Source organism: Lingula anatina, chromosome 3 (genome assembly GCF_051362555.1).
Source record: "Lingula anatina isolate TDL-2025a chromosome 3, LinAna3.0, whole genome shotgun sequence".
Classification (NCBI taxonomy): domain Eukaryota; kingdom Metazoa; phylum Brachiopoda; class Lingulata; order Lingulida; family Lingulidae; genus Lingula; species Lingula anatina.
Genome location: NC_141769.1, coordinates 29563053 through 29588104, shown reverse-complemented (window position 1 = coordinate 29588104; position 25052 = coordinate 29563053). Strand labels below are relative to the sequence as shown.

General features: G+C 38.2%; 3 protein-coding genes across 4 annotated transcripts in view; 1 reads left to right on the top strand and 2 right to left on the bottom strand.

The window, feature by feature from the left end:
• LOC106168407 (uncharacterized) overlaps positions 1–11077 on the bottom strand; it is a 35832-nt gene extending 24755 nt beyond the window's left edge. The window contains exons 1-8 of the mRNA XM_087008063.1: positions 10918–11077; positions 9668–10023; positions 7163–7797; positions 6509–6687; positions 3576–3743; positions 3068–3247; positions 2568–2719; positions 281–582 (exon numbers count right to left, since the gene is read on the bottom strand). Of these exons, the coding sequence (XP_086864189.1) occupies positions 281–582; positions 2568–2719; positions 3068–3247; positions 3576–3743; positions 6509–6687; positions 7163–7797; positions 9668–9961 (1910 nt within the window). The 5' untranslated portion in view covers positions 9962–10023; positions 10918–11077. The remainder of the gene's footprint in view (positions 1–280; positions 583–2567; positions 2720–3067; positions 3248–3575; positions 3744–6508; positions 6688–7162; positions 7798–9667; positions 10024–10917) is intronic.
• Positions 11078–12407: 1330 nt separating this feature from the next.
• On the bottom strand, positions 12408–14944 carry LOC147763193 (uncharacterized). Its single transcript, XM_087008064.1, has one exon. The coding sequence runs from the start codon at positions 14702–14704 to the stop codon at positions 12791–12793; it is 1914 nt and encodes a 637-aa protein (XP_086864190.1). The 5' UTR covers positions 14705–14944; the 3' UTR covers positions 12408–12790.
• Positions 14945–17620: 2676 nt separating this feature from the next.
• On the top strand, positions 17621–24942 carry LOC106159459 (radial spoke head protein 4 homolog A). Of its 2 annotated transcripts, XM_013535745.2 has the most exons (14): positions 17622–17745; positions 18262–18328; positions 18817–18893; positions 19089–19194; positions 19662–19854; positions 20624–20896; positions 21074–21134; positions 21598–21708; positions 22391–22488; positions 22932–23070; positions 23350–23459; positions 23553–23700; positions 24013–24136; positions 24590–24942. In XM_013535745.2, exons 4-14 carry the CDS (start codon positions 19109–19111, stop codon positions 24825–24827), a joined length of 1581 nt encoding a protein of 526 aa, XP_013391199.1. In that variant the 5' UTR covers positions 17622–17745; positions 18262–18328; positions 18817–18893; positions 19089–19108; the 3' UTR covers positions 24828–24942. The 2 variants fall into 2 exon arrangements, with proteins under 2 accessions (XP_086865637.1, XP_013391199.1); XM_087009511.1 differs by lacking the exon at positions 18817–18893 and having other exon boundaries at positions 17621–17745.
• The last annotated feature ends 110 nt before the right edge of the window (positions 24943–25052 follow it).

The window sequence follows — 25052 nt, the reverse complement described above, 5'->3', positions numbered from 1 at the left end:
GTTCAACCTTTTATATAAAATCACAAACTTTGAGACTACTTTTTAGTCACATTATGGACATTAACAATCCACATGAAATGTTACAGGAAATTTGCTTGTCAAGATTTATCCTATTGTAAATTATATAGTATTTTATTTCTTATATTGCTTTATTAAATTCAAACATTCTCAGGGATAAAACAAACTAGCCAATGTCAAACCAGCAGAAAATGAAAAGAAATCAAAAAGTTCCGTTGAAAAAATACAACTTTCAAAGTAAATATTTACATACTGTACATACATTTCATTCTGACTGATCCTTGAATCAAGACTCAGTGGTCCAAACTCCATGTAGGCATTCCCCAAACAAGACTGGAAAGTCATCCCTGTAAACCTGCCCACATATACCACATCAGATGCCTCAGAGCAGTTTCCCCGGGACACCTTGTAGTACATAGCATCTGTATAGGGGTGAAAGTAGCCTGGCGCCACAGTGTTACATGTCTTGGAGACGACATTGGGACGACACTGGCAGAATCCAGTGACCTTGTCACACACCAGTGACCTTGACCCTCCGGGGTCACATGCACAGTCTTGACAGTCCTGGAGGAGAAATAGTAGTGTTTGGTTACATGGTCAAGAAAGCCTTCTCTACTGTAACAGTATTGGGGAGGGGGGGGGGGGGGGATTTAATTCATGAACTCTATCAATACTAATAAGCTGTCTTTGAAATGTTACAGGAAATTTGCTTGTCAAGATTTATCCTATTGTAAATTATATAGTATTTTATTTCTTATATTGCTTTATTAAATTCAAACATTCTCAGGGATAAAACAAACTAGCCAATGTCAAACCAGCAGAAAATGAAAAGAGCGGATCCTGGATCCCAGGATGGCCGCTTATAGGAGAGGATACAACTGCCAGTATGTGCTTCTTCGCTTGATCGAGGACTGGAAGCAGTCCTTGGAAAATCGCAACCACGCAGGAGCCATCCTAATGGACCTGAGCAAGGCGTTCGACTGTTTGCCGCACCAGCTCATTATCGCCAAGCTCAGGGCCTACGGCATGTCGCAAAAAGGTTGTGCCTTGATATGGGCGTACCTTTCGTCACGCAGTCAGAGGGTTAAACTCTCTGGACATGTCAGTGATTGGCTACCGCTGGTAAAGGGGGTCCCGCAGGGTTCCATCATGGGACCGATCCTCTTCAATGTCTTCATGAATGACATTTACGCAACGATCACCAGAGCGTCGTTATACAACTATGCTGACGACAACACTCTAGTCGCTATGCACCCAACCAGACAGGAGGTGATAGAGACTCTAACTACAGAGTCAGAGACTGCCATAAAGTGGTTCAGAGACAATATGATGGAGGCTAACCCATCTAAATTTCATGCTATTATGTTAAATGAAACTACAGATAGAAATACTATCAGTATTGATAATGCTAATATCACCACAGAACCACATGTGAAACTATTAGGTGTGAATATTGATGAAAGACTTAATTTTCATTATCATATCAGTGTACTATGTAAGAAGGCAGGTGCTCAACTTAAAGTGTTACAGAGACTTTCACAGTACCTTGATGAAATGTCTAGACTACAAGTCTTTAGATGTTTTATTTTATCACAGTTTAACTATTGTGCTTTAGCTTGGAACTTTTGTGGTGCTGTAGATTGTGCAAAGATGGAACGCATTCAGTACAGAGCCTTAAAGTTTGTGTATGATGATTTTGAGTCTAGTTATAGTACATTACTAGAGAAAGCAGGGTTATCTACTCTTGAGCTTTCTAGGAATAGAGCTGTAATAATTGAAGTGTTTAAATCAGTAAATAAGCTCTCCCCACCTTTCATGTGGGATTTGTTCAGTGTTAAAGAAGTACCTTACAGCTTAAGGAACTCAAATCAGTTGCTTCAGAAGCACTGCAGGACAAAATGCTATGGATTAAATTCATTAGCCTACAGTGGTGCTAAACTATGGAATATGTTGCCAGTATCAATGAAAAATTGTAAAGATCTGGACACTTTTAAAGGTATGGTCCAAAACTGGACACCCCAGTCAAACTGGAAATGTGAATTGTGTGCAAATGTATAGCCTAAAAGGCATTCTGGTTTTAAATCTCAGGTAGCCTCTAAGGCAACATCTCACTTTTATACAATCAATAGTGTTAAACACTTAAATACTTTTAATATTTTCTCAGGTAAAATAACTGCATATAAAAATAAATTATTTATTTATTTAAATTTTATATCACTATTATAGTACTTCACATTAATTTATTTCATTCTGTCGGTGATATTAGCCTGCTATGGCTAGTGTTGTGCTTGTTGGAAAACTGACGTGAAATAAAATTATGTTATGTTATGTTATGTTATGTTAAATTAACCCATTATAAGAGAATCATGCAAAATAAAATGATGTTTGTGTTAATAAGTTTAAAATAATTTTTACTACTTTAAGAAGCAGATAAAATTATTCAACTAATATTGCATTCCTTTGCTATTAATAATTAAAATATTAACACGTATGTACCATAACTGTACAAAAAAAAAACCTGCAATAAAACTGACATCTCTTGAACTGACCTCGGCACTCCTTCCTGCTGGGAAGTCGTAGAAGCCATCCCTGCATTCACTGCATGTCCTCAGATGTATGTTAGGCTTACAGGGACACTGGCCTTGCTGCTTCTCACACACATTACTCTGTAGTACTGTGCCATCTTGATTACATCCACAGGCTGGGGGTGAAAAGCGGAATGTGGAATCAACAAAAAGCACATTGCATATCAACAAAAATTTTAATTAAATTTTACTTTACCACACACACACATGCTAGCAAAGAGAGAGAGAGGTCTCTCTCTGTAATATGTCAAGGGAAACCAACATAATTTTTTGAATTATAATCTCAGACAACAAGATTACAGATACAAGTTAAAATAAACTATTTAAATTTTTGGAAGATCTGCTACCAAACGACACTGGTTGTGTGTGTGTGTGTGTGTGTGTGTGTGTGTGTGTGTGTGTGTGTGTGTGTGTGTGTGTGTGCATACATGAGAGAGTGTGTGTGTTTCTTTCCTTACTCTCACCTTTACATGTTCCCTGTTGTTCTGACAGCAACAACCCGTAGTATTCATCTACACACATGTCACACCTCCTGCTGGTCACTCTGTCCTTGCAGAAACACTGACCAATCACCTGATTATTACTAGCACTCTGGAGGCAATACAGGTTTCCATCCCTGACACCAAGGACCTCACAATTGCATGCTAAAAATAATGAAATAAATGTTTGTTTGTTTTTCATGAATAAAAATCTTAACTGGTACTTAATTTTAGCAATTTGAAAATAAATAGGACAGATATTTTACATGTAGAAGTTTAATGTATAGGGGTTATTGTGAACAAAATGTGTAGTAGGCAAATAAAATACAAAATAAAGGACAAATTAATTGACAGGTGAAAACAATTCACCACCTTTATCAAAAAGATTATGTAAATATAGTCTGTAAAAATCATATCATATGTGAAGTTAAGCCCAGAATAAAATTTTTCATCAACAATTACATAATTACACCCCATGGCACTGGCACACTACCTGCACAAGCATTGACACTCGTCATAGGCAACGACAAATTACGATAATATCCCATCTGACACTCATGACAGTAACGCCCCCTGGTGTTGTGATAGCAGTTGTCGCAGACGCCACCACCAACTGATCCCTGATACGTACAGCTGTCTGCGTGGTCATTACAGTTGCATTCTGGAGAAAATCAAGCATGACTTTTAAATTATTGTGGATGCTAATATATTTGTTTCTACTTCAGTTAAAGAGAAATATTCATTTATCCAACCTCATTTTAAGGTACAAGAAACATTTGTTGTTTCTATGTCATAATTTCTATGCATAAAAAATTAATACAAACATTTTACCTATATTTCAAAATACGATCTGTTCCACCTTTACAGAGCTATTGAGGTTAATATCATTTTAATCTTTTATCGTGATTCATCTGTATTAAATAATTTAATGATAACAGTATATTTATTGAACATTTACTAATACTATCATTATAATCAATTATTTAATTTACTGGGTTTTTTTTTTCTGAAATTACATTATGTAAATGAAGATAAGATTTGTAAATCTGCAATATGATGCATAAAATTAAAAACAAAGAATAGAGACCAAACTGTCAATAACATTCTTGCAAAACAGAGTTAATATCTGACGCCTTGTTCACAGGCAGTTTTTACAGTTAGGCCACACTTTTTTAATTTTATGGATGACATCCTGCGCGCGCATGGATTTTCGCCCGTTCTCCAAAAAAAAAAAAAAAAAAAGCCCCCCCCCCAGCCCCCAACGAAGTCGGTTGTCGCAAACGTTGTTATTGAATTTGCAAGGAAATGAGCTTTCTGCGCATGCGTATTTTCGCCACGTGGAAATGCGGCCACTTTGCTGTCAAATTCATCTCTAGGATTACTTTCAAATTACACAACAATAAAAGTCATAAAGAGAATGGGAGCCATCGTTTTGGATTGGTATGCCATTGATATTGGGCATGGAGATATCACCTTTTTACAATTGTGCGAAAGGCTGGCGGCGGCCGAAACATTTCTGTGACATTCTGTATAAAGCAGCACATTAATACCAGGTTTTCTGTAGCGAAAAAAGGGTCGACAAGGGCGTCGAGGTATTTGGTGGGCTGAAGGTCGGACAGGCCACCTGACAGTTTAGCTGCTTTGTGTGAGTTGAAGTTGACAAAATGGCATCGTCTGAAATGACCTTTAATAGATTTGGTAGTATTAAGCATATCTTTGCATCATTTTTTAAACATTTCTGTGAAGTGTTCAAAATGTTTTAATATTCTGAGAATACAAATAAAGACACACTGTTTGATTGATATTTGTTTTATTGATTGCTATACCAAATGAATGCATGAAATAACCTTAAATAGATTTGGTAATATGAAGTATATCAATTCATGACTTTTTTTTTACATTTCTACGAAGTATTCACAATGCTTTAATATTTTGAGAGCATGGATAAAGACATATTGTTAGTTTGATACGTGTTTCTGTGGTTAAATTTGTGTTTCCAGCTGTGTACTGACAGCATTCCTTTACTTAAGCAGTTTTTTTTTTTTTTGGACTGTTTTTTTTTTTTCGCCCTCTCGCACCGATTTTGGGGTACCCAGAGGATGTCATCCATAAAAATAAAAAAGTGTGGCCTTAGTGATCATGGATTAAAAGTAGCTAAATCAATACATAGTAGACATACTTTAAGAGAATCCTAAGCAAGAACCAAAATCACTGACTCATGTCTTAATCTAAATGTGACTTGATGTATGTTTTAACTGGTGCAGCAGGTGTGTTAGGAGACATCAATAATTCAGCTAAGTACTCAATATAATATGCAAATGACAAATACTTGTAATGGAAACAACTGCCACATTGAATGCTCCAACATGTGTTTCCATAAACGAGTCTTCAGTTTACACACAAACAGCAATAACTGATCATAACTGCAGATTTGATTTCATATAAAGTAAATGATAGACGGTGAATAATATAATGGTTCAGCCTCTAGTATTTAGTTTTTACAAGTGCTCAAAATTTTGAAAGTTACATCCAGCAGATATTGGTTAAAAATATGTCAATTCTCCAAGCTGGGGCTTAATAATAGAAGTTAGCACTTTTAAGTCTCAATATAAACCTTTCAGTTTATACTTTTTACAAAATTAATTATCCACTTTGGGGTTATGCAAGACCAGCAGCAATGTTGTTTTTTATACAGTAACACAATGTCTTCATATCACCATGTTTATCTTTTAAAGACATTCAAATAACTTCATAAATGATCTTCATCAAATTGATAATGAAATGTCAAAAAATGACACACATACAGTAATCTTTTTTATTAAACAATTTAATGCATATTGGTGGCCACAATTTGCGTTAAGAACCCCGCCCTTAACTCATGATTAATACCACAGCAGAAAGATCACACAGCAATCTATTGATTTTCAATACACATAAGCTGTGTGTTTTATGTGTCACAGTGTGTTGACATGCATTTCATGTTAAAAATACGGGTAGGAAAGCTTTTGAATAATTCAGCCAGCTTAGGGAGATATCATTCAGTTCTGAATGGCATATGACAGCACTATCTGAATACCCAGCACATATGATGCATTGATCATGGTATCATATCACTCCTGCTGACATGTGCTAGGAGAAAGCAGGGGCGGATTCAGAGATATTTTCTGACAGTCTTCCAAATTATCTTTGTTGATCCGTTCGTCATTTTTGACCATCTTCCGACAGAAAAAAATGGATACCCGTCAATGTAAACTTGAAAATCTGACAGTCTTCCGGAAGACCCAGAAGACGCCCTAAATCCGCCCCTGGAAAGCAAGGACAGCAGAACACATGCATTTCTGATTCTAATGTCTACCTGTACTTAGTATATGACAATGAGTCAGGTAAACAAACTGGCATCAAACAAACACTAGTATGTACACTTACTCTGACACTGGTTGGGGGACCCCGTGTCCACTGGGAGATAGTAACCTGGTCTCCAGGGTTTATCATTGTACAGTGGCAGGCAGTGCTCACAGTTGTCACCCGCGGTATTGTGTTGACAGTCACACACAGTGCGGCCATTCTGGACCTGGCAAAACTTGGCATGGAGATTACAGTAGCACCTGTGGGGGTTAGGAATAAAGAGACATTTTAGTGTATAAGAGATGCATGAAATAAAATACTAGTAAGCTGGGGCAAGTTCTGTGTGTGTATCTTTTAGACTTCATAGAGCTCAAGTACCTTTATTTTGTATATGAACAATTAACAGCCACTCTAAAATATTGTTTTGCTTTGAATACTCACATTTAATTCAACTTTATAAAAAAAACATTAATTAAAAAGTTCTAGTTTTCTTGGCTGATGTTGGAAAGCTGTATGGTCAGTATTATAGTAAGCTACAGATTGGCACTGCCTATTTGTATCCATATTTATGGTAGAGTTTTAGACAACTAACTAAGTTAGCTAAAGCAGGCTGAGACAACTCAACTAACTGTCACAGAGACATCAGCTTTAGCATAATAATACTTATGACAGAGATTTAGCCCATTAACTCTATAAGATGGTACCACAGCTGGCTAACTGAAGAAGACAGCTTACCTTCCTGTCACAGAGACATCAGCTATAGCATAGTAATACTTCCTAAATATGTTATTGTCTGTAGGAAAGAGCTCATTCCCATCTGTGGCAGGATAAAGCAGCCTTATTCTCAGATCTGTCAATCTCAAAAACACATTCCAGTTTGTCTCATTAAAGGACTCAAAGAGAGTGGTGTAATTTGTAAGAGTGTTTCCGAGGAACAATTTGAATCTGTCCTCCGTCACGGAGAATTTCACCTCTCCTCCAGTGTAAGGGATCACAACACTGTTCGCCTCTGTACATATTACAGCATCTGGATTGGCCATGGTTATCGTCCTTGGCACTCCACGATTAAAGTATTTCTGACAGCTACTGGCGTAGTACTGCAACGGCATCCAGGTGCGCCCGAAATCGATTGACTTTTCCAAGACCATCTCCTGCGGTCGCCCTGAATTAAATCTGATGATGATGTCATCGCTGAGCTCGAAGAGTTTGCCAAAAGAGAAGGTGATGTTGATATGAAGGGGTTGTGGGTGGCGTTGCCAGGTGACAGATTGCCACCAGGTGTTTTCGCTGTCAGCGTCAACCATGTACTCTTGGGGGTGAGCACGAGCTGGGTCGCTGGCATTGCAGTAATCACATGCTGAACCTCGTCTCTGAAAAAAATGTAATATACAAAATAGATGATACTGTAAATATTGTGAACCAAATTATAATTAAATACTAGTAAACAAAAATACATATCAGTCAACATTACATTCTCAACACAAAACAAAAAGAATCACCTTTTAGTTATAGTTACTTTAAATTAGTTATAAACAGCATCAAGAAGGATTCCATATAGTTCCACCTTATATATCAAATACATATCAGATTCTGTAAGTGTGTGAATATGTAATAAGAAAATGTAAAGCCATCATAAAAGTTAATACAGTCCTCCTCCAGTTTTTCACACCATCCAGTGCTGCAACTTGCAGAGTTGGGGATAGGGGTGGACATGTTCTTAATTAAAACAAACCCTATTTACCAATGTGTTTGGTAGTACGAAAACATGTTATCTTATGTTGCCTGGGTATGCTTGAGGGTCTAGGCCTCGTTATTTCAACAGTATACAAAAGCTGCTGAACCCCCAGATAATCACCTGGATTTGCAGGATTTCAAAAGCAAGGGGAATGTTATATAGAGGCATATCATATTATAACTTCACGTAAATCTAGCCATCTAAGCTGACAGCTTTTTGTTATGGCCAACAGACCTCTTAAGTCCAGCCAGGAACGTAATCATCAATTTTATAATAGGTGGGGTGGAATATCGTATGAATTTGCCCTGTGCTTAGTTTAAAAAAAAAAGAAAAGAAAGAAAAAAAACAGGTAGATCGATGTAGAAAACAAGGGTATGAGAAAGTTGAATTAATTATTGAAGGACTGATTAATTCCAAAATAAAGAAATCATCACGGTGACAACAGAATACAAATATAAGAACAACAATATTAGGTAACAAAAACTATTTACAGTGAGACTACCAGTAAGCATGCAGCAGAGGTGTTTATAGGATTATAGTTAACATTGAAACATCTGCAATGTTAAGCACCTTCTTACAAAAATATAAAATTAAAAAATAAAACAAAAGTTACTGTAGGATCTCTGCAGTGAGAGTATAAACATGAAAATCCCATTTCTGATTGACTTAAACCCTTATTTAACTACACAATAACTTCGCCATTTCATTATAATATAATTTTGGTATTGGGGAAATATTCTAAATATTTTATGATTAAACCAGAGAAACCAGGAAGGAACAAAACAAAATCCACCAAAGGTAAAGACACGCTAGCCAGGTATTTCCTAAGTGATTAAGGGTAAATATTTCATGTGATTGTAGGAAATGATCAATAGACACATTGTGAAGTAGATTTAATTAAGAGCCATGACAACTGGGTGACATAACAGATAGGACACAGCCAGTCTTCTCAATAGTACTTAACTACTCCATCTACTAACTTCACTGAAAACATCTGACATAAAAAAACAAGCTTTCCTGTTTTGCTTCAGTTTTAAAGTTTGAAAAAATGAGTGACGTCACTGTATTTTAACTTGTGGTCTAGGTCCATGTTGTGCTATTTTCTGAGTAAGACACATCATTGATGACGTAACTGTCGAGGTTTACAATCAGTTTTATTGACTTATCCAGCTGATGATTTATAGTCTAGTTTTGTGTGCGCACCATCTGGCCTTATTCATAACTAAATTTTGTCTGAAACATTGATTTTAAATTAAAAGAAACTGAACAAAAAAATTAATAAATTCAGAACTGTTGTTTCAGACAATTACATTACAAATAAAATATCAAGCGCAAAGAAGTAAAGCAGAAAGAACACATTTAGTAAAGATAAATCTAAATAAAAGTTAAAGCAGAAAAAAACAACACATAAAATAATCTTAATGAAAAGAAATGAGACGAAAAATGCATAGAGACATTTGTTCAAAATTTACCCCCCAAAAAGCTCTTTAACATTCCCTACTTACCAGACCACAGAATATCTCTGGGGGGTCTCCGCAAGTGTCATTGGGAGAACTCAATGTCAAGTTATAATAAGCTGTCCTTGTCAACTCCTCTGGTTCACCAAGGCATGCCAAATATTCTGTCATCCCAGTGACTTCGTCAACATGCGAACATGGGTTATAAAGGACATTAAAGTTGTGATTTTCCACAGAGTTGAACATCAGGAGCAGCAGCCAAAGTCTGATGAATTTGTACAGTGAGTTTACGCTGAAGTTTGGTGAACTTTGCCATCTTGGTTTATTGCGTGATGGCTCCATTGTTGTAAGTTATGGTCCGCTGGTATTAACCGATCACCTCTTATTTGTGAACTGTGTCAAAGCTGAAATGAAAAGATGTGAAGTTAATGTTACGAACTAGTAATAAATCTAACTTGACTTTACTGTGTTTCAAGGTTACAAAGTATTAAAACAAGCAGTTACCAATATGTACTAGTATTTAACCTTATGTTGTTTTTTTTTTTTGTTTGTTTGTTTTTTTTTTTTTTTTTTTTTTTTGTTTTTTTTTGTTTTTGTTTTTTTTTTAAATCTCACACTGACAAATAGTGAATGCATGGCCTCAGTGAGGACTAAGGATGCTGCTCTGTACTTGAAATTAACAATAAAATCTAGGAAAGAATTCCAGACGAGTGCCTTAAATGCCTGGCCCTTAGGCCAGGTACATCCAGGGATGAGAACACTGAAATGAACAACAAGGAAGTTGGGTGCTAAAAACAGCTAATTAACTTTGGTCTGTATCAGAGAAATGTTTCAAAAGGTAGATTGCAGTCATCAATTTTAGTCACATATGTAACGGTTTTTAACCCCAGTAAAGCCACCCACTATACATACTTCATCTATGAAAAAGTTATGTAAGTATGAAGTAGCAGTGGTGTGTTAAAAATACAGTTAACTGTGCAGTCAATGTAGTGGTATCTCAGTCCTCTAACGTTGATCAAATACCGGGTACTTCAACATTTCTAAACAGCTTACACTAGAATAGTAACACAATAGAGAGATGATAATGTTATATTATGGCCCTGAGACGGCAAGCATTTATACAACTGGACACGCAGTGGTAGTACTGGTAGCTAGTAGTAGAAGTACCTTCACTGACGAGTGTGAAGCAACTAGCGCCGAATCGAATTTTGAATTTTTATGAAACTGCAGAATATTTTATCAAAAAGATATTAAGAAGAAGAGAATGTCCAAATTTCTTGGCGGTGCTTTATACTCACCTTCACATCTTTACTACAGTGCTCTTCTTTGCCTCAGTATCTAAAGGACAATGCGGGCGACACATTCAAAAGTCAAATACGATATAAACAACACTGTCAGGTTGTCACAAGGCGGCGCACCTGTTCAATATGGCCGCCCAGGACGCCGTTTTTGATTGGCTGTTACTAACATTGTCATGTGACTTCATCTTTATGAATTTATCAGAATTTATCAAAGTTTCATGTTAACATTTAGATCCATGTAAATTGTATTTCATAAAGAGACTTGGTTAAAAGAAAAGAGAAATTTCAAGACCTTTTTTAATTTGTGCATTATTTTTATAGATGAAATGTTGTTATTTTAAAGACTTTGTAAAGTTTTTAAGATGAAAAATTTACTCGTACAGTACGTATGTACGTGTATGAGTGCACAATGATATGAAATAAAAAAATATCATGCACTTTGAAAAGATTGATTTAATTTAAAGCATTTAAACATAACTGTATATTACACAGCTTCCTAGCACATCTAGAGTGACATGACCTAACTATATATTGATCGAACGCGATTCAAGCAAATTAAGGGCGTGGTTATATGTAGCTACAGTAGCCTACTGATCCAGTTATCCGCGAAAACAGCATCGATTCACATCTCATTTCGATCATTTATCATGACTGACACAGCTTAACAATAGCACATTTCAGGAAAGGCCTTTTCACATTTATAAAAGAGCTGGGCGACTTACCGCAAAAATTAAAGATTTTTAGACCTTCCCAATGGATTTTGACAGCGCTATTTAGGCCTACCAGTACAAAGACTACTGTCCAGAAAAAGGATTCAATGTATCGCTTTAAAGGCTATAAATAGGTTAATGTTCTATTGATAAAACATTATGCGTTCGTAAATGTGCCATTTTGCTTAGGGAAGGTCTATGACTAAATATCCCGAGAAAATGGAGAATTTGCTAATCAAAATTCAAGAAATTGTCGCATTTATAGGTTTATCCAGGTTTTTGTCTTTGAAAGGAATTTCTCTCACACTATTAGGTTGTCTCAGAAGACAATCTGAAAAAATATCTAAAATCAGTGCAAGCTAGGTTGCTCGGTGGCGGCACCTCGGGATTAACGTTTGTCCTGCTGGTTAACTAGGGGATATACCGGGCGGCCTATAATATTATAGTCCCAGTGCTTCCTTTTTTTCTACAAAACCTATTATTATTATTATTATTATTATTATTATTATTATTATTATTATTATTATCATCATCATTTTAAGGCCTACCGGTACTTGCATGAGGTTTTGTGCATAATTTTACAGAAATAACGTTAAACAATTCAGAGTTCAGAGAGAGAGAGAGAGAGAGAGAGAGAGAGAAGGCGGGGTTATAACAGAAGATGCACTCCCTGGGGTAAGGAAAAAACAGTAACTTACTAAATTTCTCAGTTCACCAGCGACACCAAATTTTTAAATATTTATGTACTTTATTTCTAAAAAAGTAAAACCCATCAAACTGATTCAGAATTTTATCAAACAGTTAATACAGGCTAATGATAGTCCAAATGTGTCTGGAATAACTGAAAATAGAAGCTATTCCTTTTGTTAATATCTTTTACAACTTACATCATAACCCGGCACATTACAGACTGTAATTAGGTTACATTATAATAACATAGACTGAGATCTCAATGTCCATATCAGCGCAAACTTACGCAACGTCACACTGTTAGAAAAAACGTATACATAAATTTTACTCAATATTAGAGTGTATAGTAAACCTAGCTTGTGATTTACCTAACACGGTGCATTGTGCTGGCAGAAATACAGTGCATTGCTTTTGCTGAGATCAGGTTGCGCTGGTGTTGCGAAGGATTTTTCAGTCACTCTGTCACACTTTCACGTGCTTTCGTTATCAGTGGCATCATTTAGTCTGTCTTTCATTTCTTGACTCAGTTCCAAATCCATATTATCTGCTTGCTTTTTTATGAACGCGGCTGTATTTTTGCTTATTTTACCGGGACGCAATTTTTTACCACTCACATCCGGAGGTTGTGCATCTTTATCTACAGTACCGATTTGTATCGTGTCAATAGGTTGCTGAAGGTTTCCAACAGTTTGCTGCGTATCCTCTTGGCCACGTGACTGTTGGGGTTGGCCCATTGTTTCTGGGACACGTGGCGGTACCCTGGCTTGTTGCCCCATGGGCATATCCATTCCCTGGGCCGCTGGAACGGGCGGTCTGTTTCCGAACGCCTCTCCTTGTCCTGCATGGGCCAGTGGCTGTTGCCGTCCCTGTGCCGGGTGTTGGGGACGGAGCTGCTGCGGTTGAGGTGCTTGCATTCTTTCCTGCTGGGCTTGCAGTCTTGCTGCATGCATTGCCTGAGCGGGCTCGTTAACTCTGCCTTGTGGCTGTTGCTCGAATCGCTGTGCATTCATTTGCTGTGGGAGTCTTCTTTGCGGCTCCATCTGCTGTCGGTTCATTACTTGGGGCTCCATTCTTTGCTGGGGAATCTGTCGAAGCTCTTCACCAGATGGGAGTTGCTGTTGTTGATCAGGGTAAGCCTGGTAATCACCCAAATTTTGTGGAACGTCTTGGTTACCCCCTAATTCCTGGGGGTTGTTTTCGTACTGACCCAAATCTTCGGGAGGTTGAGGCGCAAAACGCTGATTGGGGGGTTCTTGGAATCCCCCTAGTCCCTGGGGCGGTTGTGGGTCGAAGTTGTTAGGTTCGGCATTTTGCATGGCGGGTGGAGGCGGGGCGTTCTTCAAATGCTTGAGGCGCTTTTCTAAGTAGCTTTCCCTGACCCAGAACACGGACGGCGCTTCATTCCACCTCCGGTCGGTGCTCAAAGGCCCGAGAGGGTACGTTGATTCGACGATGGAGAGGAAAGGGAGGTAATTCAGCTTGGACATCATGGCGAAGGCTAATGCCTGGACATGGGGTTTATCTTTGGCATTTTTCCATCCTAAACTAACCACGGGGATTTTCAGGGCTGCAAACAATCCATAAGGGGGCACAAACATTCGAATGTCCAGATCAGTTATGTCCAATTTCAGTAAACAACTTGGATAGTTCACTTCGTCTACGAGATTGTTAATTGCTATGGGGTCCGCCTTATTTCTCCCTTCTGATACCTCCGAGTTTACACTCACTATATCAGCGTTTTCGCCGACTAGACTAAGATGATACTCGGAATAATCGATAGGGTTGGTGATCAGGGTGACGAAATTTTGCAAATTCCCTATACTTATACTGTTAGCAAGTGCTTGCGTGGTGTGCTGATACCCGTCAACTACGACGACGTCGCGGCCCATTTTAGCGGCCACCAACGAGAATATACCAAGGTGACCATGAATGTCAAGTACGCTGAGGTCTGGATCGTTTTCGAGCAGTTTAACAAATGACCGCACAGTTGGTGTTTCCATCGCGTCTTGTATGCTGTTAACGAATGACTCGCCTTTTACCTTTGTATCAGCGCAAATTGGCGTTTTCCCTTTCGGTGTCTTCAAATCCGTGCAGATGTATTTTTCTTTTAATAGATTTTTCCAGTCAAACCTCATGATTGTGGGGTTATCTTTATCTATTGTTTCTTCTTCTTCACCATTCGAGGTTTCGTCGTCGGAAGCAGCCTCGACCTCTGGACAATCCGCTTCGGTATATACAATCTTCGTAGTCGGAGGTTTAGCGGCACATGCCTCAACCTCCTGTCTACACTTCAGTAATTCACTATACATTCTGAGGCTCACGTACAAAGCCTCTAACAGCACAATTGCTAGTAAGATAGCTGTGTAGTTCTTACAGATCTTCATGTCTAAGCCTTAGGCTACCTGCATACAAAGTTAGACTGACGTTCACAGACCAAGACGGCCAAGGTATACCAGTAACACAGCAGTCCTTACTTCGGTATTTCAAAAGGAAATTTTGGTCTTAAACAGCCCTTGGAAAAAACGTAGTGGTGATGGAGAAAATGCCGTTGAACTCCTTTAACTAGGGCTGCTCTTTGAGTGTGATAGTCATCCAACGGACTGGTAGTCCATATGCCTGGATATGTATCTCTAATTAAATGGACAGCGAAGAGGCAAACGCCGCGATATGTTGAAGTCCGATGCATATCTGTAGGTACAAATTACCAGGTTATTTTCAATGACGGCGAAAAAGATAGACGTCTCACCAATTTGCCGGACGATATGTATCTTTAGCGTAGTTTTCAGCACTATCAACCCTTCGCTGTTTTATGTATCTATCAGGACATCTTAAGTAAAGATAGCCCTTGCCAAGACTCGCTCAATGTTTATCTTAAATCTGTATACCGCGGACTTATCGCACATTGAATCATAATTAAAATGTATCTTAATCAGCGCCAGTAGTTATCCGGTCTGTAAAAATTGAGACATTATGCGCAATGGCCCTCGTAACAACAATGCTTGAGGAGCAATGGTTAGCATTTCATTTGTGATACATCAAAGCGTTCACGGTGATCTCCTACCAGGCCCGTAGCCGGGGGGGGGGGGGGGGGGGGGGGGGGGGGGGGGGGGGGGGGGGGCGGGGGATTCGAAAGAACCACCCTTTTGCTGGGAAAATGTCCACTCTGGCTAAAATTCGAACTACACACACTGGACAAAAGAAGTGTCACCCCTACTGAGCTAATACTATGGGGGAGATAAATGACTGTGGAATGATATGCCCCTGGTATCATTTTGTTAACATCGTATTTCACAAAAAATCACAAAATGGGAACAAAATATACATTCTACCAAAATATGCTGTTTCAAGTCCAAAATTAGTACTTAGTGGCATAACCACGTGACCTAATAATAGGTGCCAGTCTACGAAGCAAGGTTTCTATAATTGTCTGATGCGTTCAGGGCTTATGCTGGCCCAAGCATGAAACACTGAATATAACAGAGTTTCTCTGCTGGTTAGACGGGCATTTGCCAGCATAGTACCCGTCTGTCATCAGAGGTCAGACCAAAGCGACACTCATCAGAAAAATATATAGGACCAATTGTCATGAACTGTCCAGTTCCAGATCCTGTTGACCCTAGTTTACTCTACGTTGCCTGTTTTGTAACGATATAAGAGGTTTCAGTCTTGCTACCCTGCTGTACACTCTCTGAGCATGTAACCGACGCCTAGCAATTTTCACATACACATTCTTATGTGTGAAATTGTTCCACTGTGTTGTCAACTGACAAGCAGTGTCGAACTTTGACAACCTAGACATCAAAATCAGTCGTCGGTCTTCACGGCCAGTATTTTTTCTTGGACGACCCATCAGAGGCAATTTGTCTCTTGATCCAGTGTTTCTATACCGAGACCAGACCCTCTGCACGGTTCTGACTGAACAATTCAATTGTATCGATATTCTGACATTGCTTATATTCCGCCTCTTCAGGTTAACAACTTGCACCTATAACCGTTAGATAATTGCCTGTATCGTGCCATATTGGAGGAAGACAGGAATAACATTTGCTGTACATGTACAAGACCAACAATACAATTCAATGGTATAGCGGTTTTATACTCATTAGTCACATTATAAGTAGACCAGGCATTATAAATACCCAAGATCTGCCCACTTTTATTACTCTGAGTTAGGGGGTGACACTCCTTTTGTCCAGTGTGTGTATGTAGGCCTACTTGAGGATTTTATGGTAAAAGGACCACTTTTTCAGAAAACAAACCCCCCTCTGAAATTGCTGGCTACGGACCTGCCTACACTCTGTACATTTTAAATTGTTATCCTCTCTGCTGAGATACAGAGATGAAATCTGGGAAGATATCGAATGGCAAGTCCTAGCACGGGGAAGAGAAGTGGGGGTAGTGGCAGATGGGGGGGGGGGGGGGGGGGAGGGGAGGTATCAGGATTAAAACAAAAAAGGAAAGCTGGCGGCAGAAAGCTGGGATGTGCCTGACTTTTCAGTGCGCAGAATCATCAACCTTATCATCAAAAGGATGTGACTCTAAGGACTAACAAGTTTTCCATTCGCATTAATCCTGGATATAAGATAGATGTCTTGATATCTTATTGGATATTGTCTACAACGATGTACATGTTGTAGGCTATGATCTGTTTGGCTTTGCACGCGTACAAGTGATGATGATAATTTACAGTAACATGATATTTGAAAAAAATTAAAACATTTAATGATAGCCCGAGTTATTCCAGTCATTGTTCTCAATGTGTAGGAAATTTTAAATTGACCAGTATCAAGCCGTAATAGTTGAATGTACCGTGTTTTTGAGTAAAACATGATAACCAGTAAAATCATCGAAGGGACGAAGAACGCTCTCATCGTATATTGTATATTGTACTTTCTGAAAACAGATTATATCTGATAAAACATCGATGCCTATCACATCTCACCTTTTTTTCCGACACATAGAAAATTTATTCACCAGGTTCTATTTCTTCAACTTGAATGATAACCAAGAGTATGGCGTTATCAAAAATGTAATTGTCGCGATATCCTACCTGTCACCTGTAGCAGATGACTCCAGTGTTATCGTACAATCAACGAAAATTAGCACCTTATTCAAGTTGAAGTAGCTGACGTGAATCCCATCCAAAATTCAAATCCAGATTAATGTTATCAACATCAGCATAATCTGACAATAAGAAGATAAAAATAAACAAAAGCAATTTATCGGAAGTGAAGTGAATTGTATGATCACAAAAATTCATGAGACCATCCTTTCTTTTAATAAATACTCTACGGGCGAAATTTATCAGGTTACGCTGCCGAGACTGCATATCATTAAACTCATTAGCACCAACTAGGAGGAAGTCACACAGGTCATAATCGCAGGCATATTTGTTACCTGATTGGGTTGCAGCTATACTAATAATGTAGGTCTACTGAAGCTGACTTTAATAGTGGATATTTCGATATTTAGCACTATTTTACATCTTTTTTATGCCCGAGAAAAAATAATCTATAAATAGAAATACAAGCGGAGAAATCGTTTGTGTGTTTGCGTTTTTGGTCAAGGTTACAAGTGGACCCATGGGCCTAAAAGAAGAATAGATAGGTCGTATTTTATGTATATAAATAAAGGCGTCTGAAAATGGGGAAATCTTCAATCTGTTACCTATTCAGTGACCATCAGCGCTCAGTAAAAAAGTTGTAGACTCCTGTGAAGTCTGGCATTGGTACTAAAGGCTTTAATAATCAACATAAGTGAGAGTTAATGTTTTTAAATCGACATTTCCTTTGGATCGGGGGGGGGGGGGGGGGGGGGTGGGGAGACCCGGTGTCATGGCAGGACAGTTGATTGTGAATGATCATTTTAAGGAATGGGGTCTAAGTGTGCAAGTGTTCAAGCAGTAACAACCAATGTTAATGATAGAAAAAATTATTTTCAGGCAAGGGAGGACGACCGCAGTTGATTTACGCAAAGCAGTAGAGAAAGCAGCTATTATGACACCTGATGTAAGAGAGAGTTAAGAAACATTATGGTCTTCATGGGGGGGGGGACAGACCCGGTGTCATGGCAGGGCAGTTGATTGTGAATAATAGTTTCAAGCGCCACATACTCCGCTGCTTGAATCGTACCTGTATTCTGCGTAGGGAGTTGAGATCGCTTCAAGATTGAACAAATCCAAGACTAGGCATACATTTGTAAAGCTGTCTTTTCTTGTTTATCGAAGATATCAGACTAGAAACCCAATCCAGCCGTTACATTTACTTTAAAAATATAAAAATTCAAGTTGCAGTGTTTGAATCTCACTAGATATAGGAGAAAACGCACTTGTAGTTAGACGCAGCAAACCCTTAACTGAATCATGTGTATGAAGACTAATGACTTATTAATAATCTCTAGCGCGAAAAATACAAAACGCTATCTGGGTCTTTTCATTCCCCTCGATACTGTTGCCATGCTGATTCCTAATGCTTTACATTGCTGTTTACTTTTATAGCAGTCACTAGTATTTTGAATATTTTCTCTGGAGACAGACCTTGGCGGTGAAGACGTCGTGAAACAAAAACAGTGAAGGTAGGGCCTACAGCTCTCTCTCTCTCTCTCTCTCTCTCTCTCTCTCTCTCAGACACGCACACACACGCACACATACTCACACGCACAAGCACACACACACACTGTGATTCGCACGCGCGCACACGCCCGCGCAACCTTCTTAGACCTTGTCGTGTGCATGTTTATTTTAAAATTGTATACTTTTTGGTTTTTTAGTGAAAAGAAAAAATAGAACAATGGAAGACAGTGAGTTTAATGACTCCTACTATTCAAATGCGAAATCCTACCTGCTGACTTGTAGTACTGACACAGGAGCTAACTTGTGAGTATCACACGTACATCATATCAACATGTAATAACCCAGTGTTTTTGCTTGTACATCTGTCATCTATAAGAAATAATTGTGTGTGTTCACATCATTCTGTGGCAGTTTATACATAATGTCCACCGTTAAATAGGTTGTGCTGAGGTTGCTATAACAGATTCGCTGAGAGTTGATATTACCGGTAGCATTCTAAAACCGAGAATGGAGATTCGAGAGGATTTTTTTATTTATTGAAAGGAAATAAAAAAGACTCATTTAAATATGTAGATAATATCAATCATTGATACATTGGCAATACAAATGTTCTTAAATTTGCCATGTTTTTTGCTTATCAATCACACAACATAACTAGACAAAAAATCCCATTTACTTTTCAAAAGTCACTTCCTCCTAAATATAATGGTAAACAGTTCTGTCGGTCCCTTAGAGGAACGCTCACTGTCAGTTTATATCACATATTTCAGGTATGATCACTTAAGTCAACTTCTCACCAAGATTCTGATAGGCACTCCCGCAGACCCCCTGGCAACGTTAGAAGACGACAGCCGGGACGCTAAGAAGTGCCGAGTGACATCTGACCCCCAGCAGTTGAGAGACCAGTGGCATTTTGATCATAAGTGGAACCTGGCTTCTAAACAAATTAACTTGTTCCAAAAGGTAAAACACTACTGGGAAAGTGTTGGCCAGCATTTTAATATACATGTATCTACCGCGAGGAATGAAAGAATTTACATGCGATAAAACAATTTTACACTGTATAGTATTGCTAGTGTGCTACATGCAGTTTATTTTCCTTAAGTTCAGTTTGTTTTGTTTTTGAACTTCTTTCTTTAAACCGTCTTTTTCTGTCTTTTAGCAATTTCACTTTTTCTATTTACTTATTTGCGTATTTATTGTTGCACTGTATTAAAACATTATAATGCTTTTTATAATGAAATGTGTGAACCCCCGACTTTCCTCTAGTTATCTCTGTTATCATCTCTATGGTTAGTGTTCACTGATCAGGGACGTAATAAAAATAGTCAAAATTATCCTACAAAATGCAATCCTTCATTCTAACCGAGAGGGAAAACTATTGACATTATGAGGAAAAAGCGCTCTCCTCCTCAAACATAACATTTCTTCCTTGATTAAAACATTTACATTGTGGATAATCCTATCGAGAAGATTAATCAGTTCGAACTCTTCAGTACTTCATTAGAATTCTTTCTCACTCATGCGGAAAAAAGGAAAAAAAGCGAATTTCAGTGTCTAGTCACAGAAATATTCCCTTTTCCTTTTTTATGTAACACTATTTTTTTTTTTAAGTTACAGTTAACAGATTAAGTCTGGCAGTAGGAGGACTGTAGGCTCCTAATTGTTTTTCTCTATTCCTCTCTCTCTCTCTCTTTGTTAAATTGCCTCACATTATTGTTTATATCACCAGCATGATCACAAACCTAGTACCCCTGAAAGTGAAGATGAAGACATTCTCCCCAATCTGATGCGGATTGCCCATTACTTCGAGCTATCGGGAGAGGGAATACAGCGAGAGGAAATGTTCCGAATATGGCTTGCTATGAACCAGCTTTTGTCCTCGGACCTCTACCCCATAGAAAACATTCGCCTTTGGGGGAAAGTGCTTGGGACCCGCAGGAACTATATAGTCCTGGAGGCAGAGCTGTCGGAGACAGAAGACGAAGAAACAAATTTTGAACAGGTGGGTCGGTGAATGACGCGTTAAGGAACATATTTGTTTCTATATTGTTTCAGCGTTTTAGCACCTACTTGAATTCACTGCATTCCCTCCTCTGTATCAATTTATAAAGGAATTATTTTGATGTATTTCAATTAATAGCTTACATGTACATCATCGTATATTCTTGTCTCTGTTCAGACGTCAACTCCATTGAACTCTCCAGTGAACGGCCAGGGCGGCCCACAGGACACAGAGTCAGGTACAGGTTCCCGTTGCTTTCTAACTCCTATTTACTTATATTCTTTTTTTCATATATTGACTTTTATGTGTTTTTTCTATTAATTTATCAATTTTGCAAAGGTAATTACCTTTTTCCCAACAATTTCTTTTCGTGATGTTTATAAATGCTACCGGTCGTGTAGCTGTACTAGTTCTAATGTACGCATGTGGATAAACAGTTGTGTGATTATGATTCGTTGATTCGTTGCCCTCTTCCACATACATACAGCTAGAACACACAAAATAATATATACATAAATACTCTTTAGAATACTGATGCCCGGTAGGTGTACCAATGCATTTGCCACTCTGGTTATAGGCCTATGGTCTCATGACATTGAATTTCTCGGTGAAATTGTCATGCACAACATAATTGTAAAATCTCACTGTTTGATACTTCATATTCAAAACTTGTAGTCATGGTTCCCTGTCTTCTATTGAAGATATAGACTCGGATGTGATACCTACCACGATCTACAGACCCCCTCCTGTAATCCCAGCAGAGCAGAGTGGAACTGGAGTCAACAAGAAGACGTATTTTGTGTGCAACGAGCGTACGTATTGTAAACGTTTTGTTTTGTACGATAAAAACGCGTGGGTATTGTTTTTGTAACTTGTTATATTACATCGTCGTGCTAATGAAGGAAGCAAATAAAAGTACTACTGCAATTAATTTTACGATGGTGGTTACAAACCTCAATTATACTGTAGAATACAAGTGCGTCAGTATGAATATCAAAGATATTAATGCTTTCAACAATTTCCCAAAATCATATCTTCTATGTCTACATATTCTGCAAAGCTACTTATCGGTCTTAATTAAGACCTTAAATGCTATTTTTAAAAACAAAATAAAATTATTTGATGTCAATATTTCTTTCTGAAATTGACGGGAAGATGGCCATGATAGTCAAAATGACCAGTTAGAACAGGGAATTATATCCGATATAATTACCTGGTTATAACTAAATTAATTCTGTGGCATAAAACATTGAATAAATGCGCAGCGACATGTCGAGTTATGATGCGTGAGGAGGAGAAAGTTGATCTTAACAATAGAAATTCGATTTGGCGGGGAAACCTCAGATAGGACAGAAAAACCAATAGCTAAATACACTAATAGCTAATGGCTTAAGTCTATGGCGGGTAATTATGCAAAATAACATTTAGATGACTAGATTTCCAAAGGGTTAAAATTTTTGGGTTTTCATTATATTAACTTTGTTTTATTTATAGCTGGAGAGGAGTGGATCAGACTCCCTGACGTCACACCGGCCCAGATCGTCTGCGCGAGGCAAATCAAGAAGTTTCTTTCTGGCGATGTGAACGCCTTGGTAGGTGTAATAATAGAAATAATTATTATTATTATAAAAATAATAAACTTAATTAAAGAGGGTAAAACATGTTAAGTGCATACACTTGTGCATACACTTATCTTATACATGGTGTTTGATTTATCTATTACTCCCGCCATCGATGTCTTACATTCCTGTGATTGTGAAGTGTTTTGCTGTACTTGAAGAGACGTACACGCAGTCTTACACGTCTCACGTCTTGTGTTTGAAAGAGCAACACATTTGTGTTTCTGCACTATAGTTATAATGACTTCTTTGTCTACATATACATACAAAAGCTATTTTTCATAATATGAACGCTTTTTATTATATTTTAATGATTCTAATTTTATGCCAGAAAAAACAATGTGCTCAACATAATAGCAAGTATTTTACTCTGTGAATTTGAAAACTTTTTAAAATAGTTATAGGCCTACTTGTAGGTGATATCCAATCCACCATTTCCTGGACACGAGATAAACTATCTGCGCGCGCAGATTGCCCGGATCTCAGCCAGCACCGTCATATCTCCCCAAGGGGTTTACAAGTTTGACGAAGAGGCAGAAGGAGAGGAAGAAGAGGGTGAATGTTCAGTAAAAGATATATTCATCCGCGATGCTTTCTTTTTATCCATTTATTTATTTGTACCTTTTTCATTGTCTTAACTGAAGCTTCAGTTCTTCATATCATTGACCAAACATTTGAATATTGGGCTATGTTAATATAATTTGAATTTACATAATTGGTAATAAATTTCGGTGTTTTAATATGCAAAACGCTTAGCTATTTTAAATATTTTGCAGTCCTGTTCAAGTTTTTTATTCACCACCCGTCTTGTTCAATTCGCCTTTTCTCTTGCAGGTCGCGACTCCTATGTCCCAGACCCAGACTTTGAGGGTCTTACTATGGCCGAGCTAGCGGATCCAGAGATCCGGTATTGGGTCCACCATGTTCCCTATATTCTACCTCAGGTATAACATATTTTTAATGCCTTCCAGGACAAATATTTGCTAAAAAGTGCTAAATCAAATCCAATTATTATTATCAATGTCCCTTATTTTTAGGGTCGGACAAAGTGGTTCAATCCCGTCCACCTGAAACACCAAGAAGAAATGGACGACGGCGAAGAAGAAGACGAAGAAAGAGAGGAAGCAGATGAACCTGAGCCAGAAGTTGGGCCACCCCTGTTGACTCCAATATTGGAAGATGAAGGTATTACTAGACTGTTGTCGTGGTGATAATGGTAAAATATTTTGCCATATGAAACAACATTAGACCGATTCATTCGTGCTGCCTGTCTATGTGTGGCAAAAAGCTGTTGTGTCCCTGATATTGAGGTAGAAGTTTACTGGAAAAGAGAGATGAACAAGGTAGATAAGAGATTATTAAAGATCGTTAATTTTTATTTCTTTATTTCTTATTTCATTTTTGCTTGCTTGATTGAATAAGAGGAAACGAGTTGCCCTGCGTGCCCAGTGGAACCGTATATTTGTCATATACAAGTATAACATGGTTATATTGTAGATATTGACGGTGCCCCGCCCTGGGTGGCTCATTACTCTACCAAACTGGTGCCGGAGTATGCCGTTGCCATCTTGCACTCGTCCTTGTGGCCGGGAGCGCACGCATTTGCTGTGGAACAGGGAAAGTATGTTGGTATTTCAATTTGTGTTTAAGCACAAAGTAAAAGGACGTAGGGTTACTGAATTAACTTGTCAATGACCAATATTTCTTCATTTTTATCTCTTTTATGTATAAATCGTTTCTATTTAGTTGAGGCAATTTAGACTTGATCACCACAGTCTGCAATGCTAGCTCTGGTCATACACCAAAATTTGAAGCCGTATTATAAAATTGTTTGATAATTCGTTCAATACCTGACCACTTTTCCTGCTTTGGCCCAACTGACAGTTAGGCATTGGTCCACGAAGAGCCAAAGGCTTAAAACATTTTGGCACACATTATATCTTTAAGTATGCATTGGAATTTATAAACGGGGAAAATACCATACGTACTGTATATTTCTAAACCGATGGATAACAAAACTGATGCCGGGGACTTTAAAAATAATTAAAATTAAAATGTTTTTCTTTTCTCTCAGGTATTTTGAAAACATTTACATTGGTTGGGGCATGAAATACACGGCCACGCATTTAGAGCCAGTGCTGCCTCCTCTTCCTCAGTTGGAGTTTCCAAGTGGACCGGAAACCACCGAAGACGAAGACCCGACACCTGAAGTCGAGGCTGCGTGGCGGAAGAGGCAACAGGAGTGGGCAAGAAAGATGGAAGAAGAGGCCGAGGCGGCAGAGGAAGAGGAATCAGATGAGGACGATTATTAGCGTTTCTCGAGGCTTCTGTAGATGGTTTTAAATTATAAGATACTATGATTTTCAGTGATATCTTAATTTCTCTCGACTACGAGCAAATACATTGGCAGCTGTGTTTCCATTAAAGAGTAGGCTTTTACTTTTTAAAAAGCCCGAGAATTATAGGCCCTAGCTTCAATTTGTGTTTCGAATCTAAACATTAAGTGACAAATATTATCTTTAGCCTGCTGTTTTAAA

Excerpts from the sequence above, each read along its gene's own strand:
- LOC147763193 (XM_087008064.1), bottom strand. The coding sequence starts at position 14,704 with ATGAAGATCTGTAAGAACTACACAGCTATCTTACTAGCAATTGTGCTG.
- LOC106159459 (XM_087009511.1), top strand. The coding sequence starts at position 19,109 with ATGGAAGACAGTGAGTTTAATGACTCCTACTATTCAAATGCGAAATCC. Across the intron at positions 21,135-21,597 it reads CCCACAGGACACAGAGTCAG|ATATAGACTCGGATGTGATA; the intron begins GTACAGGTTCCC and ends CTTCTATTGAAG. Across the intron at positions 23,460-23,552 it reads TTCCCTATATTCTACCTCAG|GGTCGGACAAAGTGGTTCAA; the intron begins GTATAACATATT and ends CCTTATTTTTAG.